This window comes from Cyphomyrmex costatus, unplaced genomic scaffold (assembly GCF_001594065.2).
Source record: "Cyphomyrmex costatus isolate MS0001 unplaced genomic scaffold, Ccosl1.0 scaffold17, whole genome shotgun sequence".
Taxonomy (NCBI): domain Eukaryota; kingdom Metazoa; phylum Arthropoda; class Insecta; order Hymenoptera; family Formicidae; genus Cyphomyrmex; species Cyphomyrmex costatus.
The window spans coordinates 871650-888269 of NW_017275715.1; the positions used below are offsets into that span (position 1 = coordinate 871650).

Below are 16620 nucleotides of genomic sequence, written 5' to 3' on the forward strand. Positions count from 1 at the left end.
CCCCCCCCCCCTCTACCATCGTATGAATGAGCCTTTCGCCGGCTCGCGTCGGACTCGTGTCGACCTCCTCGCGCCTCCTGTGCTCCTGACATCGCTATCGATCACCGTAGATCATCGATCGTCATTATCGATGATCCCACAAGCGATCGAGACTCACGCGACTCGTATTCGTGCGCTCGTACAAAACGCCATTTATCGTTATGTTGTTGCATCTGTTGTGTCATACTCATTCGCGGACAACTCGCGTATACATGTATGTGCATTTACAAGCCCCATTTAGAGTTACGTGACGAACATCGGTGTCCCGGCCAGTAATTTTCGCCGAACTCTTTATCCCGCGTGCATAGCTTCATGATTCACTCATTGCTATTTTTTTTTTTCGTATATGTTTTCTTTCCTAATCGAACGTCTGTTTTCTTTCCGGAATGCATTCGAGAGAGTATGCGCGCGTTCTCAGCTGGGTACATACAACACAGAGTCGTAATATAATACCAAAAGGATGTTAAATTGATCTTATTTGTCACTTATAAGTGAACTTATGAGTTTATTATAAGTTCTATAAGGGGAAGTTTTAGGCACAAGTTACCTCTCTCCGAGTGCCATACTTTTCGCGATCGGTATCAGGCATGCAACCCAGTTTGGGTTCTTTTGCTCATGCCTAAAAATATAGGTCATATATCTCTCTTCTTCTCTCCTATAGTCGATCAAAACTCAGTTCTCATCGTTTCATTCGTTCTCATCCATCCATCTACCTTCACACATTATTAATTCGTGTGCACTTCCTCAGACAGTACACGATATTTATAAAATATTTACAAAATGGCTTATTTAAAATATTTTGGAAACATTTTTGTCTATATTTCTATATTTTAAATCTTAAACTATTGTTGGCTCGTAACCCTTCTAATTTTTCTTTTCGAGCTATATCATTATTTTATGTTAAATATTTTGGTGATCTTAAATTAAACAAATCATATTTATTATGAATATTATTATAAATATTATGAAATATTTGTCGTAAATGTAGTAAATGCTATGAAAGTATTTAATAAGACATTAGAATCCAAGTAAAGCAAATTTATTAAAAATATTTATTCATATATTTACCATAAATATTACATAAAATATTTGATTAATATTTTAATAATATTTTAATAATATTCCGATTAAGCTTTATATAAAATATTATATGTATAAAATATTTATATATCATTTTAAAAAATGAATAGTGATAAATATTTAATGTTCTGTGCTGCCTAGGTTCTATATTTTGATCAAGTAGATATTCATCCATTTGCCACACAATGACAACTCAAAAAACAAAGTTTTTCAGAAATTGAATTTTAATGTTTTGAATGATCATGATTTTGTAATAGTAATAGTAATTATGAAATATTTTGAAAAAGAATAATAAATTATTGCAGAGGCACCAAAGTATGTTCTTTTAAAGTACGTTCTCTTTTTTTTTTTAATTTCCGTTCTTTTTCTATAATAACTAAAAATTTCTGTGTTATGTCATTATTGTTGTAGCAAACGGACGATTGTGCAAGCACATATCAGACTACGCATTGTAGGTTGGAGCTCGATCACAATTAGACAATTTTAATTTTAATCTGTTTCGTTCCGATTGGTTGAATTCTAATTCACAATTTCGTATACGCAGTCTAGAAACTTCATGCTTCGATGAGAAGAGAAATATATAGTCACACAAAAGAGCGACCGAAACGAATGGAGTCTTCACGACTCGTCGCCGTCTCGCATTTCCATTCTTCTTTTGTTTCTATTTTTAGATTCAAAGTATCTTTTCTTTACCACAATTTGCACGAGAAAGGAAGAGATACTATAATAATTACTCTCTCGATGTTTTGATAACAAATCGAACAGAACGGAATGAGATAATTCAACGTGACGTAACGTAAGCGCTTCCGCGTTGTTCCGCATTTTCTCGATCCGTCGATCGTATACGAGAAGCAGCGAGAAGTAGGCGCGAGAAGCTTCTAGTGAGTTCTCGCGTTCTCTCGGCCGCCTTCGCCCATACTCGTCATTGCTGCCGCCGGTGGTCACGTGGTCGCGTACAACCCACACGTAACCGCGCATTTAAGTGCTCCAGCGGCCCGCGCGCTGTCAGTCTCATTTTCAACCGCATTTGCGGTGGGTTACGCGCGCAATCACGGTAAAACGCACGTGCACGCGTTTTTTTTTTTCCTATCTCTTTCGCACTATAGTCGGAGAGAACGGCCTTGAAAAAGTACAGCCGACAAAGCGAGTGAGAAAGAGACGTATCCCGAGTGTATAGCGAAACGTTGCTTATGTAATCGCGGTGGAGGCAGTGGAGGAGACGAGGAAAAGCCGAGAGAGAAGCACGACGTGTGAGTGTCAGCTATTACGAGCGAGTGAGCAGAGTGAGAGAGAGATATATTAGGAGCGTGTGAGAGTGAGCGAGAGAGCGAGAGAGAGAGAGAGAGAGAGAAAGAGAGCGAGAGAACGCAATAAGGAGGTTGGAGATTTCGAGAGAAATCTCACGGCAAAACCTTTTCTCGACGTCTTTGCGCTTTCGCGTGAGCCGCTAAAAAAGATTTTGTGCGTGATATATAAAATATATTCCGGATAAAGGAAAACGGGAAAGAAAGAGGAAAAGGAAAGAAGGAAGGAAAGAAATTTCTTGCTGGTGCAAGCGAGAGAGAGTGCGTGTGTCGGGTATCCAAAAACGGACGCGCGGGCTCGAACGGGTCCAGAAAATGGACTCGCCTGTCATCGTGGACGCAGCATCCAAATTGGGACGAGAGATCGATCTGGACCGCTGCTCGTTCCCCGTAAGTGACGTTATCCACCTCTCTGTTTTTTTCTTTTTCCTTTTTTTTTTTTGCGTTATTTTTTTCTCGCGAGACGCAGGATTTCTCGGAGCACGCAAGTTCTGCGCTGCCGAGCGAGCTCTCGGTTGCTCCGCGCGAGCTTCTCGAAGGCTGAAGTTTGAGGTTCGGGCTCCTTTCTATTTAGGAACACTCCGTTTGTAAACGATTGCATCTCGGATCGATGTTTTCGCGAGCGAATGCTGCGCGCTGTGAATTATACGCACTGCTGCTATGGTTTTCCATCACACACCATCAGTCCTTCACCGCCTAAGGCTAATATTTCATTTGTACCACAAGTATTTCAAGTATGTTGATTGGCTACAGGATAGAGAAATTCTCTGGAAATTCTTATAACCAATCAACATATTTGAAAAATTTGTCATACAACAAATGAAATATTAGCCTGAAGTCATCAGACTGGAGATTGAGATAATTGGATTGATATTTAATCAATCAAAAGCAAAATTTACAAAACTTGAGATTGGTTTCCTTTCTTGTAATTGGTTAAATTTCGTCTAATCTCTATAGTTTGATCAGGGCTTTATGTGGATTGACTAATGATTACGACTGATAGTTACGCGGTCCTATTTCAACCAATCACAATACAGCAAGTCTATCGTGATTGGTTGAAATAGAACTCAGACAACCGCCAATCGTAATCGTCAACCTGTAGTCTGGATTCGGGCTTTAAGCTGGGTTGTTCCACTTTTCGATAAATTTCAGCTTACTCTCTCTTGTTCTCTTCCTCTCTCTCTCTCTCTCTTTCGCTCTTTCTTTTTCCTATTAGATAAATTATCACATCCGAAAGTGGAACAACTAGCTCTAATGGGCTTTCTATAAGAAGCCATTACCTAATCTTTAAATCTTAAGAAATTAACTCATTATAGTCGATTATTCTTCTCACATTTGACTGTGATCGATCAATTTCTTATAATCATAGACTTAAAGCTTAAATAATGGCTTATTGTAGAAAGCTTATTATAGAAGTATTGAAGCTATAGAAGTATTAAAGCTCTTGCATAACGCATGAAACATAAGAAGATGAAACAATCCAAGTCTTCCGTTTTCTTCTTTTCTAATAAATAAAAGGCTTCGATTGGTTGATTTTCTTATATTCTACGTATTACATGTTATGCAAAGGTCTGTACTTCGGCTCTTGATCTTCAAAGTTGCAAATGATATAGGCAAACGTGATAGACGCATAGTGGTGGTTCTCTTCCGTCTGGTTCCAAGAAGACAAGATCCAGATCTTAATGGAATCAGCAACGCTCACGAGATATTTCCATACGTTCTCTTCACTGCCGATATATAGTCCTCCCTCTCCACCGCTGCTCCTCGCATTCCGCGTTTCGAGATCGCGTGGAAATCAGAAATAGCATTCGCGCCGTATTTTTCGCGTCGCATTCGAATGCGTCGCGACGAAACGCGTCGTTCGCAAAAAAAAAAGAGAGAGAAAATAAAAAATTGAGATATTATCGTCACATCACGATATTCGTCGAGAACTTTCCAGTTCCATTATTGTGATGGTCGCGAAAGAAGTTTATCTTGTTAACAATTAAAATCAAAATATCTTGTTAATTGATATTTCGATGATATGAAATGTACACGAATTTTCGAAACAAACGTGATGAATAAAAAACCGCGACGTTCGTATCAATGTACTTATCATTGAATTATCGTGAATGATCGCGATGCGTGACCGTCAAACGCAGCAGTCATGATGTCACGAAACCTATTTAGATGCCTCGAAAGATCGCCGTTATTATCGTGGTCGATATCATTAAAGCCTATATCAGACGTTGCATGGAAATTATAAGAGAAGCGAATTGGTGATTAGAATTCGACCAATCGGATGAATACAATTCTAGCCTGCCTGATTGGTCGAATCCTATAAGGAAAGAACGGTTTTGCTAAAGTATTAAGAAATTTAGTTCTGAAAGAAAATATTTTTGTTAAATCATCAAAATAAATTTGTAGAACACTTAAGCGTTGATGACAATACTGTAAAATATAGTTCGAATAATTTGAAATAAATATTTACTCAATGTAAACATGTATTTGTTCGTTATAAGAACTATTAAATTGATTTAATTTATTATTTCTTATTGAGTAAATATTTATTTACTATAAGTTAATATTTACTTAGTACTATTCAAAAAGATATATGTACATTAAGATTTATTAAATTATTTTTTAGCGTATAATAGCAATCAGCTTGAATATCCTACATAATTATTTTAATGGTTCAAAAATCAAAATTATTTTCAGATCTAACTTAATTATAATATTAAATACTTTAGCAAAACTGTTCCTTCCATGTAATTTACAATTGCAGTCCTTAAGCTGCAATTCGTAAACCTCGGGGTCTCTGATGCATAGTCTGATACGGGCTTAACGGCACAACGTCAAAAGGCGCGGCGTGACGTCATATCGGTCACGTTATCAGATACCTTCCTACGCTCAATACCGGCCATATGATTAGGCGAGATCGCCGATATGTGCACCAAAGGAGAGGGGCGGAAAGAGGAATTACTTCATATGATTGACTCTATCTGTAACGTGCTCTTACACGTCCCAATGACGTTTCTCTCTCGGCGTTCTGGAACGCGACGGATGATTCGCGTGCACGCGTGGGCGTATTTGCGCGTGCTCCAACGAAGAGGGAGACCAAGAACCGAAAAGAAACGAGACCGAGCGATCGTTTCCCCCGTATGATATCACCCGGCGGAAATAAAAGAAACCTATAAAAGCGAGGAGTAGAAGGAGGATGCGAAAACGAATTTCCCGTTTCTTCGAGATTGCATATGGAAAGAACAGTTTTACTGAAATACCTACAAATTTAGCTGCACGTAGATCTCAAAATAATGTTGTTGGACCATCAAAATAATTGTGTAGAACGTTTAAGTGTTGATGAAGATACTGCAAAAAGTTTTAACATTTTAGCAATTAGTTTGAATGACTTATCATAATTGTATGTATATGTATGTAAGTAATGTACATAATTATTTTTTTGATGGTTCAAACAGAATCATCACGATTGTTGTTACACAAAACCGAAAATCAGGGAAATCAGAGAAATTGAAAACGATCAGGGGAATCAGGAAATTTTGTAAAATTTTTTAGAAAATTAAAGTTCTTAACTTAAAAAAGTTTAATATATGTGTATGTCGTATCTACGCAGTTTTGGAATACTACCAATTCAACAATCCAAACAGTGTCAGCAAAATTAATAGTAATTATTTACATTGCTATGTTAAATTGTCTCTTAACAAAATATTTGACGGTTTCTAAATCAGAACAAAAGTACAATAAATTTCAAATTATTATTATTATATTATGAAAGCATCAGGGAAAACTACAAATTTTTTTCTAGATACCAAAGGAAAGTTATGGAATTTTAAGCAGAGGAATTTATGGCAGTAATTTATGATTATTTTTAGATCTGTATCTATCTAAATTTTTAGATATTTTAGTTTAATCTTAAATTCTTTTTTTGTACTTTGAGAGTTCTACATAATTATTCTAATGGTCTAAACAAAATTATTTTTTAAATCTATCTATTTCCCTATTTATTTGTATCTAGTTAAATGTTTATATACTTCAGCAAAACCGTTTCTTTAGTGCGCGTTAAAATAAATTCGTCTAGAAGAGACGGCCAAGGCATCTCTCGACATTCAGTCGTCCGCGATAATGGCAAGCGATGCAGGATTAAGTGTGCGTCAAAAATGGATATTTGGATTGAAGGCCCTTTAAATTTAGCATTAAAAAAAAGAATAAGTATTCCAGCCCGATATTATCCTGTTGCGGGTCATTTTTGAGGTTGACAGGCGAAAAGTTATAATACGGTAGTGGCGTGTTGGCCATGGCCAGCCGGGCCGAAAATAGGAAAATCTATCTACTGGGTGTAGATGCGCGTATATAAGAGATTCTCCTGATTCTCACTCTCACTCTCTCTGCTGCCATTTTTCTCTCATTTTCTCTTTCTTTCTCTCGTATGCGTTCCGTGTATGGTTTTCTTACAACGTATGTCCGCCGATCGCGCTAAGTGGAACGACGACGCGACCTCGATTCGCCGCAGGAAAAGAAAGAGGAGGAGAGGGAAGAGAAGGAGGATTCGTCACCTCGTGCCCGATTACGCGAATTTCCCCTTCAGCGCCCTTGCTCGCGTTCGTCGGATCGAAGTCGATACGACTGAATGTCACGCACAGCTGTTACCGTTAGGGTGACTTTGGAGAAAAACTCCAATTAACTTGATCAATAATTAATTGAATTAATAATTATTGCAAAATTCCTAGCTGTACAGCTTGATTCTCAAATATTCTAAATCAAGAAGATTCTTTGCATTAATTCAAGACAAAAACTTTATATATGATCATGTGTTTGAAATAGCTTAGTTTCAAAATAATCCGAGTAATTTTCGAAATTTTGTTTGTCTTATCAATCTGAAAAGTCATCCCTTAAAATCTTTTAGAAACACTTAAGGATCCATTCTATATATAATTCATCGTACCTATAATTTAATCTTTCTTTTTGTGTATTAAATAATAAAAAATTAATTATTCTATCTATACATTAGCAAAGTAATATTGCTTCATAAGTTAATTGGAATTTAATTGAAGTCGCCCTTAATTTATTAGGGAATATACCGAATGATTGATTACCCCCATTATCTGCATTTGAAGGTGCTATGGCACATAATAAATTTAAATAATAAGACGTAAGCAGTAAGTAAATCATTTTCTTGAACATCTGCCTTATATTAAATATTCGTCTATCACGATTGAAAAAGATCCATATTTTAATTGATTAATATTCAATATTGCGTAAACTCTGTTCTCTATGTTTTAACCTTATATATTTCATCTCTTGCACATGTCAAACACCTGTCAGCCGGTTTTAGGTCACAATTGTGATGAAGAATCATCTAATTGTTATCGTATAAGTAATTACTCATTTAAACAACATCAACTGAATTGGTTTTATCAAGTTTCTATCTGTCTCGGTAGGGGTTCCCGTTCGACGACGACGCCGACGTTTTCGAGCGTCCGCGCAGCGACGGCATCCGCGCACACCTGGACGACCTTGCGTCACGCCACCCCGAGTTCGCTGAGCACCTGCGCGGTCCACCTTGGCCGTTCAGCGGTTCCCTGCTGCGAGACCGTCGCCGCCGACGTCGCGGCTCCGGTAGTAGCAACAACGACGACCAGCAGCAGCAAGGTCAGCAGCATCAAGACGAGGACGCGCGTAGTCAGGCAAGTGGTAGCAGTGCCGCGAGTGGTGCAAGTGCCGTCAGCTCGCATAGCGGCGGCGGTGGCGAGCACGACCTGACGTCATCGTCTGCGATACCGCAGTACGGTCTACGTAACACAGTGGACATAGGCCAGCAACAGCGACGCCGCGACATGGAGACGAGTCCGGAAAAGGATGAGCGCGGTCAGCGCTCGATGTCAGCACCACCGGAGAGCTGGCAACAGCAACAGTCGCAACAACCAGGTCAAGAACAGCAACTACCACCGCAAACTGGTCAAGGTCAGAGATTCGTGTCTCGAGTGGATATCACGCCGCAGCACAATCAGCAACGTGCGCAGTCGCCTAGTAAGCCAGCCAGTAATGTCCGACATATCCCCATTTTCGTGGAGGGCCGCGACGTGCCGGTGATGCCAAAGGTCGCAACAGACGACGCGCCGCCGTCCACCACCTTTCAGCACCACCAGCGACAACCGTCACCGCCATCTCACCACTTCGAAAGGTCCTCGCCACCAGCGCATCACTTCCACAGACCATCACACTTTAACGAACGCTTCAGCCGGCAGCAGTGGCCACCGTCGCATTTCCAGGATGCGTTTTATAAACCGGCAGGTTTTGAACAACCAATGCGGCGGCAGTTTCAGCCGCAACATCAGCAACCCCAATACTATTACCAACAGCCTCAACATCAGCAACAGCCCCAGTATCACCATCCTCAATATCAACAGCAGCAGCCGCAGCAGCAACCTCAGCATCATTATGAGCAACACCATCAGCAACAACAGACTGAACAACCTCAGCCTCATCAGGAACAGCAACAGCAACAACAACAGCAACCAGAAACACCAAAACCAAAACCTCCGGTGCCAAAGGATCCCCTGGAGAAAGTTGCCCAGGTACAAAAGGAAGTGGACGATCTTGCCGAGCAGGTACGACGTTACGTCGGTGGCTCCCGGCAGGACAAGGACTACATGTACCTGGACGAGATGCTGACGCGCGAATTAATCAAACTGGATGATATAGAGACGGAAGGTAGGGAGAACGTGCGGCAGGCGCGTAAGAATGCCATCAAGAGCATCCAGGATACCATTAGCTTGCTGGAAACAAAAACACCAATTGCCAATCAGCAGAAGCAACAACCTATCGCACATAAAGGGACTCAGGAGTGTTCTGAGAAGGATCAGCGGGGAGAAGAGATCTCGTGCGTTCCTGAGCCGATGGAGGTAGACGCGAAGCAAGAGAAGCTCAGTAATGAGCCAATACCACTTCCGCCGGTGCCGTCGTCGCCGACGAAGGTGAGAAATCGCGAGTGAAGTGACATTAAAATGCAGGATATTTGTCAACAGAAAATTTTAGTTTAACAATTTGTTTTATTTTTCAAATTACATCTTATCTTTTATTTATTTTTTTATTTAGGACGAATTATTTTACTTTTACGATTGCAATATTTATACAAATTATCTTATTTTTTGGCGTTTTGTTTCGGTTTTGCAGACGAAAGTGGAATCCTCGGAAAGTGAAAGTGCGACAACAGCTGTCGAATCAGCAAATCAAAGCGTTATACCTACTGGACAGCAGATTACCGAACAGAAAACGGAGAATCTAATTACGCAACAGCCTGTCGCGTCGATAGATGAATCAACGAAATGCGCGGACGAAACAAGCAAGGAATCAAAACCGAGTGATGGAAGGAATGAAGAACAACAAAAGGACGTGTTGCGAACAATGGAAAATAAATATGCGACGCCAAAGCAACAGACGAAAGAAATGACGGAGGAAAAGACGGAGGTGAATGACGGCCAGCGAAGTTTGATGGAATCACCGAGGCTGCAGAAGAAGGCAAAGAAGACGAAGAAGAAAGAGCAGCGACAGCAGCCGGTGTCTGAACAAGCAATCCCGCTGCCGCCACCGCCGACGGAAAGCGCGAAATAAAAATGAAATACTGAAGAAGTGTCATATAGTCGAACGTGAATCCCAACGTGGACACGACTCGACTAGAGTTGGCGAACAAGAGAGAGAAAGAGAGGGAGAATTTCGTGGGTCGTAAAGGAACGAGGATCGACTAGAAATGAAGTTCCTTGAGTCGCGAAGGAACGTCGAGTGATGGAAAGGATAGAAATGAAGGAGTTTTGTAGGATATCGAATTGTCACCGTAAAGTGGCTTGATTGATTTGTATTAAGACGCTGCTGCCTTTTCTTACTTTTTCTGAGTTTCCGAACTAGAATCAAGCTAATCGCGTTTGAGCCGAGCAACGAATCCTTCAATCACTCGTCATTGCCTTAGGACGAGGCCTTCCTCTTTTATAGAATAATCACAAGCGAACTGGGCGATAAGTTCGTTGACTTCCTCGGCCTTCGATTTGAAGCTCTTAATAGCGTTCGCACATCCGCGTGTTCCATTATATTTTTTCAACGCTAAGAAAGAATGTTTGTAGGAATACGCGCAGCGAGCGAATTTTTCTCTCTGTCGATGATACGTATATGTAATCCTTACCTTTCTTCTAATTTATTTATAATTTGCGAGCTTGTGGATGATTGTGAAATAAATAGAGACCGCATCTGACTTGTGTGAGATGGACTCGAAATCGCGTGGAAAAGATTCAAGTCTCATCGCAAGTCCGGACGCGTAACTTCGAGGACATCCTATAGAAGGCCAGGTGTAGTTTCGTTATATATTCACCTGTCGAGCAGATCAATTTGCCACGTAAATGTCGTGCCGCAGGAATTATTCATCAAGCAAATTACTAATTATACGTAAAGAAAATACGTAACTTTTTCAAGTTGTGACCGCAGGAAAAGATCCATATTTGTATTTTATAAAATAATATACGAACTTCTTGTATGAAGTTTGCACATCAAAGTTTGCTATCTGATGAGTCAGTTTTTTTTATTTTTCGCTCTTTAGGACACGACAGAGGAAAATTGGTCTGTTTGGAAGGTTTATAACGACGTTATACTCGGTGTAGCATCACATAGAGCGTGCACGTGACGGCAGTGATGACGATAAGTTAACATTGATTTCTAATTTATTGTATGCCTGCCTGAGAGATGATTTCGTGTTTGCAAGTGTGTTTGGTGTTGACGCTAATAATTTTCTGCGTATCGCGCGCACATCTGCCGACACAAAGTGGCACGGATGTGTGTGCACATATGAAGCATGTGCACATACGAACTTTAGAGTCATGAATATTCGTCGAGAATACCGATGTGTGCACCGTCCCTCATTTCTTCTTACCTTCACAGATTTATCATCAGAATGTGTTACGCGACGTAAATTAATTTATGCGTGCATAATTTAGTGCAAATTCTTTTTTAACAGACACTTAAAAGTTGCCAAAATACAGATTTTGCATCACAAGTGAGTGTTATACATACAGATTACATGCTGGTTTTCTGACAATCAGCCAAATATTTTTGTACGCAACTCTGGTTGAAACTTAAAAGTATTTTTTGAAAAATTTTCAAGAAGATTCTGTATAATGTAGAATAAATTATAAAATCAAAATTCTATTCTGTTTCTAAACTGAAAATACAGATAAACAAAGAGAAATTAAAAAAAAATGCTATTTATTTTCATCGACTTGTTGTTTCAAATGCAATCCAATTAGTTTCTTTTTTTATTTTGCAATTTTATGACCAAGAACAAAATTCGTTTTTTGCACATTTCGATTAGTGCTGTACACAATTTAAAAAGAGAAAGAAATTTTTAACCATCTGTTGCTTTCTCTTTTTAACATAAGTGAGAAAGAGATGTCCTGAAATCAGATCATAACTGGCCTAAGATAAATTGAAGTAAAAGATCTGTTTTTTTACTGCTGCACTAGTTACACTAATTTTTTTTCTTTCGTCAAATTTTAAATATATATATATATCTATTTGATTTTCAAGTTTATTTGAAAAATTTTGTGTTAAATAAATGCATTTCTTATATATTTCAAAAGGTCCATTCAAATTTTTGTCTCAATTTTACACAAGATTAATATAAAAGTAACACACAAATATTATATAAAAAATGAACACAAAAAATATAATACTGATACGATTTGTAAACATATTCTTTTTTAGTGAATTTAACATTTATAATGTTAAATTAACACGTATTTTATTCATTTATCTTAGAATTTACTTTCTAAAACACTGTATTTTTATGTTATCTGTTCACTTTTTCATAAATTGTTTTATTTGAACACTAAGGAATGATGAACATCAATATATAAAAATATTTAAATAACATAATCACATTATGTTTAACATTTACACTTGAATATGTCAAAAATTCAACACAAAATTTTAACAAGAACTTGAGTGGAAAAATGAATGGAGTTTTTAATACAAATAGATAAATGTTTTTTTACAATGTATACATACAGTGAGTTTAGTTTAGCTGTAAATAACAAGCCTTGTAAAATATTATGTTCTCTTTATAATGGGTACAATTTCTGCCTATAAAGATCGTCTAATTTACACATATCTTTGTTCATAGATTTTGTAAAATAAAAAAATAGGCCATGTTTTTACTAAGAAAAAATCAGTTTTGTATTTCTTAAAGAATCCACATGTTTGTTGTAGGACACCCTGTATAGCTATACAGCACTCCAAATTTAGCGTCCGTTTAGAATACTCAAAGCGTTTCAGATACACGAGAAAAGTTCGTTCGAACCAAGATCTGAACCTTGAGTGCATTCGAAGGAACCATATACAGAGATTTCAAAGTTTTTCAAGGAAGTTTATTTCCTTCTGTGTCATCTTATTTATTCCTTTTATAGAAAGTTGCGAAACGGGGGACGACAAGGGCAACGCATTATTTTTTCGATTTCTCATTCATGGTGTGATACTTTGTTTATCTTTACCTTCTCTCCCTTGTATCTACGATATTTTATTCGCGTATCTATACTGATATTATTTTCCAGCCAGAAATTTTGTATTTTTTCTGATACGAGAGATGGAAGGATGAGAGTATGTGTATGCGTGCGTATGTGCGTGTGAGAGAGAGAGAGAGAGAGAGAGAGAGAGAGAGAGAGAGAGAGAGAGAGAGAGAGAGAGAGAGATAAAAGTGCGTTTGATGAAATTACACATATACGATGAAAGTGTGTGACTAGTTTAAGGGATTGATCAGTGAAAATACAAAGCCTACTCTATCTTATGACAGTTTCGTTCTTTCCCCCTTAAATCAAAAGTGGAGCAACAGTTCCGTAACTAAGATAGAATAAAAATAATTTGAAATTATTTATTTAAAATGATGTTTAAGATGATATGCTGTAATTGTCAAACTAAGCAATGTCTTTTAACAGTTTTTGTATCATATGTATTTTGTGAAAATCATTATATATGTTCGTCATATATATCGTGTTTCTGTTATTGTATTTTTTATTTTACATTTTTCATTTTTTTATTTTTACTTCTCCACATGCATGCAGAAAATACTGTACGTAAATAATTAAGTTTCAAACTTCGAAAATTCATGTACATAACATTGTGATAATCTTAAAATATACTTTTTAGAAACTTTTCCAAAATTTATAATAGGTATATTTTAAGATTATCATCAAGAGAATATTTTTTGTAAAAGGTAATCATTACTTGAAAGGAAGAAAATAAATTAAGTAATCACTTTTCTTAGCAACATAATGATATTTTTCTATGTATATGACTTTGAAAGTCACACACGCTTGTTTGTTTCTTCAATTGATTGCAAATATACAGTATGACTTTATCTTAACGATATACTTTCTCTTAACGACTGAGAAAAGTAAATTTAAAAACAAGCACTCTATTTATTATAGATACCATTGTATTGGTGTCGCTAATTTTCGCTCCATTACAGTAAACGTTGTTTTTTGTGCGGATTTGCGTGCAACTTTAGGAAATTCGCGACCATTAGTAGTACCAATGACCTGTTAGAAACAACATCCGCCATCATACGCAGCTGTTGTCACGTTCACTGCCAAATTCCTGCGAATTGTTTGCATTTGACGCATACGATTTAGCTGTCATCTGGGAATTCCCCGTGTCGAACATGCAGCTCGGAAAAAAAATACTCTCCGATACGTTCCGATGAAGAAAATTCTCATATTAATTTATAATACGTTTTCAAAATTTTTTTCATGTATTAAATTTATGAATATTTCTGAAAAATTGTGTAAAGAATTCTAAGGGAAATTTTTGTTTGTAATGTAGTTATTAGAAAATGTTGATATTTCTCGGATGTGCGGCATTATTACTGTAAAAGGTGTTGGTACAAATCGATATAAAAATTACAATTGCAAAAATGAACAAAGAAATAAAATATTCTCTTTTTGCATGTTTTATTCACGGAAGTCTCAGAATATAACTTCAGCTTCCAGAAACAAAATACATTTCGATTGTTACTATCCTCTTGAAAGTGTTAATATTTTATCAAATTCAGCTTCTTATCAAATTATTAACGCAGAAATAATGGAAAAACCAATTTTTTAAATTAATTAATTAACGTATTACGTTTGTATGCATTTTAAATGCCGGGAGGTATCTTTCTTTTATATTTTAAAGTTCAAAATTATATTTGTCTCAGGACGCATATCAGGTGGCGGAATTTCACGATATTATCGGGTAATAATTTTGCGAACGCGAATCTGTCGTTGCAACGATAGATCCGCGTCGCGGCGGAGAACGAGCGGAACGTTCCGCGACTTGTGCGCGAACTTGGCACAGCAGAAGCACGTACGCTGCGCCAAAAATAGCGATCGGCGATGGGTTAAACTGTTAGCACGAGAACGAGAAGTTTTTGCGTCGCGTTCAACGGGAAATCCCGTTGAGGGTGCACCGAATCGCATTTGTCACCAGCGGAGATAATATATCTCATCGAAATTAAACCCCGATCGAATGAAATACCGAAAAAGGACTGCAACCTGCAGAAATCTGTTTTCCATTTTACTTATACAGCTTCAGAATATTATACGGTTGAGAAAACTTTAAGGGCAATTTAATCGCTTAGGAGCGTCCAGACTCCCACACATAAATTTCCGTAAGCAGCAAAACGTAAACAGTGGACAAATCAATATTTGCTTCTACTTACGTTATTGTCTTGTGATTGGCCGATTCGTTTTACTTGTGTCTTCTTTAATTGCGTTTTTTTGGATGCCATGGTCCTTCCGTTGAATAAAGATGAAAATTGAAAAATATGTGAAAAAAGAAACAAGTTCATATTTTTTCTTGGAGTGAAATTTCATTCCAAAAGAGTAAAGATATTTGCACTCTTGAATGAGAATGGCAAATTTTCCACTCTTTTGAAGTGTGAGATTCATTCCAAAGGGAAAAATTTCTTTTTTTTTTTTTGGAGTGAATCTCACTTTAAAGGCTCAATTAAAAATACAATGAAGAGAGAGTGGTAATCAAAATACACAGAATTATACGTACAAAAATTACTATATATAGAAATCATTGATAGAAAGAACAACGATTTATTATACGTCATGGTGGGAATTAGAACTTCGTCGTTAATTAGTAATCATAAGGTCAAAGTCAAAGTAACTATTACGTAACGTTAGGTGAGATGAACAATTGTTTTCTCGCAACGTTACAATAGAAGTTTATTCGTTGAACCGGTTTATAACTGTTTACAATAAACCGGTTTAAAAATAAAGTAATATTTGATTTATGTGAAAAATGGTAAAATTTAATTTATCATATTATAATTTATTTTGTATTATACACACGTGATGTATATTGTAAAATTGAAAATATTAAAATTATAAATTAAAATTTTTGAAATTCTCTCCGAAAAACGAAGACTTGTTTTTAAGTTTCTTCGTGTCAATCGCGTTTTTTCTTTCTTGCGGAGAAACCAAAAATAAATGCTTATTTCATTTTAAATACGAGAAGTGGAGGTAAACGGAGAATCTTGTTTTATTTTACGACAGTCCACATAACGTCATCGTTTGTTTATTCTCGTCTGATATATGCTAAACGTAGTGATTATAAAGATACTTTTTTCATACAAACGATAGTATACTTAGGAATTAGTTCCGTTCAACTGGCGTTTAAAAACTTTTAACGTAAAAACGATTCTCTACGCTGCAATAATCAGACAAGTGTTGCTATCTTTCATGTTTTACTAACACTGCCTATTGCCTATCTTTCTTACCTACTATTGACAAGGAAGATAATTAATTTGTAGACTGTTAATATCTGTCAGTGACGTATAATTTCAATTTTGGAACAATTTGCAACAAGTATTAGCTGGTTTTTTCTTAATTTTTTAGCCAAGTTTTTTAAAATAATTTTTTAGAATTTTTGTGTAAATATCAAACTTCTTTAGAAGTTGCTGAGTTATTTTATAATTCCTCAGAAAATGTCTCAAATTTTGTTATGCAAATTGCAATACTTCGAAAATACCGAGAAAGTCTATATCACTTTTTTAGAATTTTGTGTGTAAATTATGAAATTAATTTCTCGCGTTTATGATTGTCGTATAACAAATCCATTTTTCAATCACATAATTCGATGCACCAACGATTTCCGTTTTTGTCTTTGGAGCAGCAAT

General features: G+C 36.9%; 1 protein-coding gene across 2 annotated transcripts in view; it reads left to right on the forward strand.

Annotated features, from left to right (window-relative positions):
- The window catches only part of stv (BAG domain-containing protein starvin), a 20455-nt gene extending 8985 nt beyond the window's left edge, over nucleotides 1-11470 (forward strand). Inside the window, exons 1-3 of one of the 2 annotated variants that reach the window (XM_018537326.1) lie at nucleotides 2140-2813; nucleotides 7859-9394; nucleotides 9594-11470. In XM_018537326.1, coding sequence (XP_018392828.1) covers nucleotides 2739-2813; nucleotides 7859-9394; nucleotides 9594-10031 — 2049 coding nt within the window. In that variant the 5' untranslated portion in view covers nucleotides 2140-2738 and the 3' untranslated portion in view covers nucleotides 10032-11470. Of the gene's footprint in view, nucleotides 1-2139; nucleotides 2814-7858; nucleotides 9395-9593 lie in introns of those variants that run through there. The other variant, XM_018537324.1, reaches the window with a different exon arrangement.
- The last annotated feature ends 5150 nt before the right edge of the window (nucleotides 11471-16620 follow it).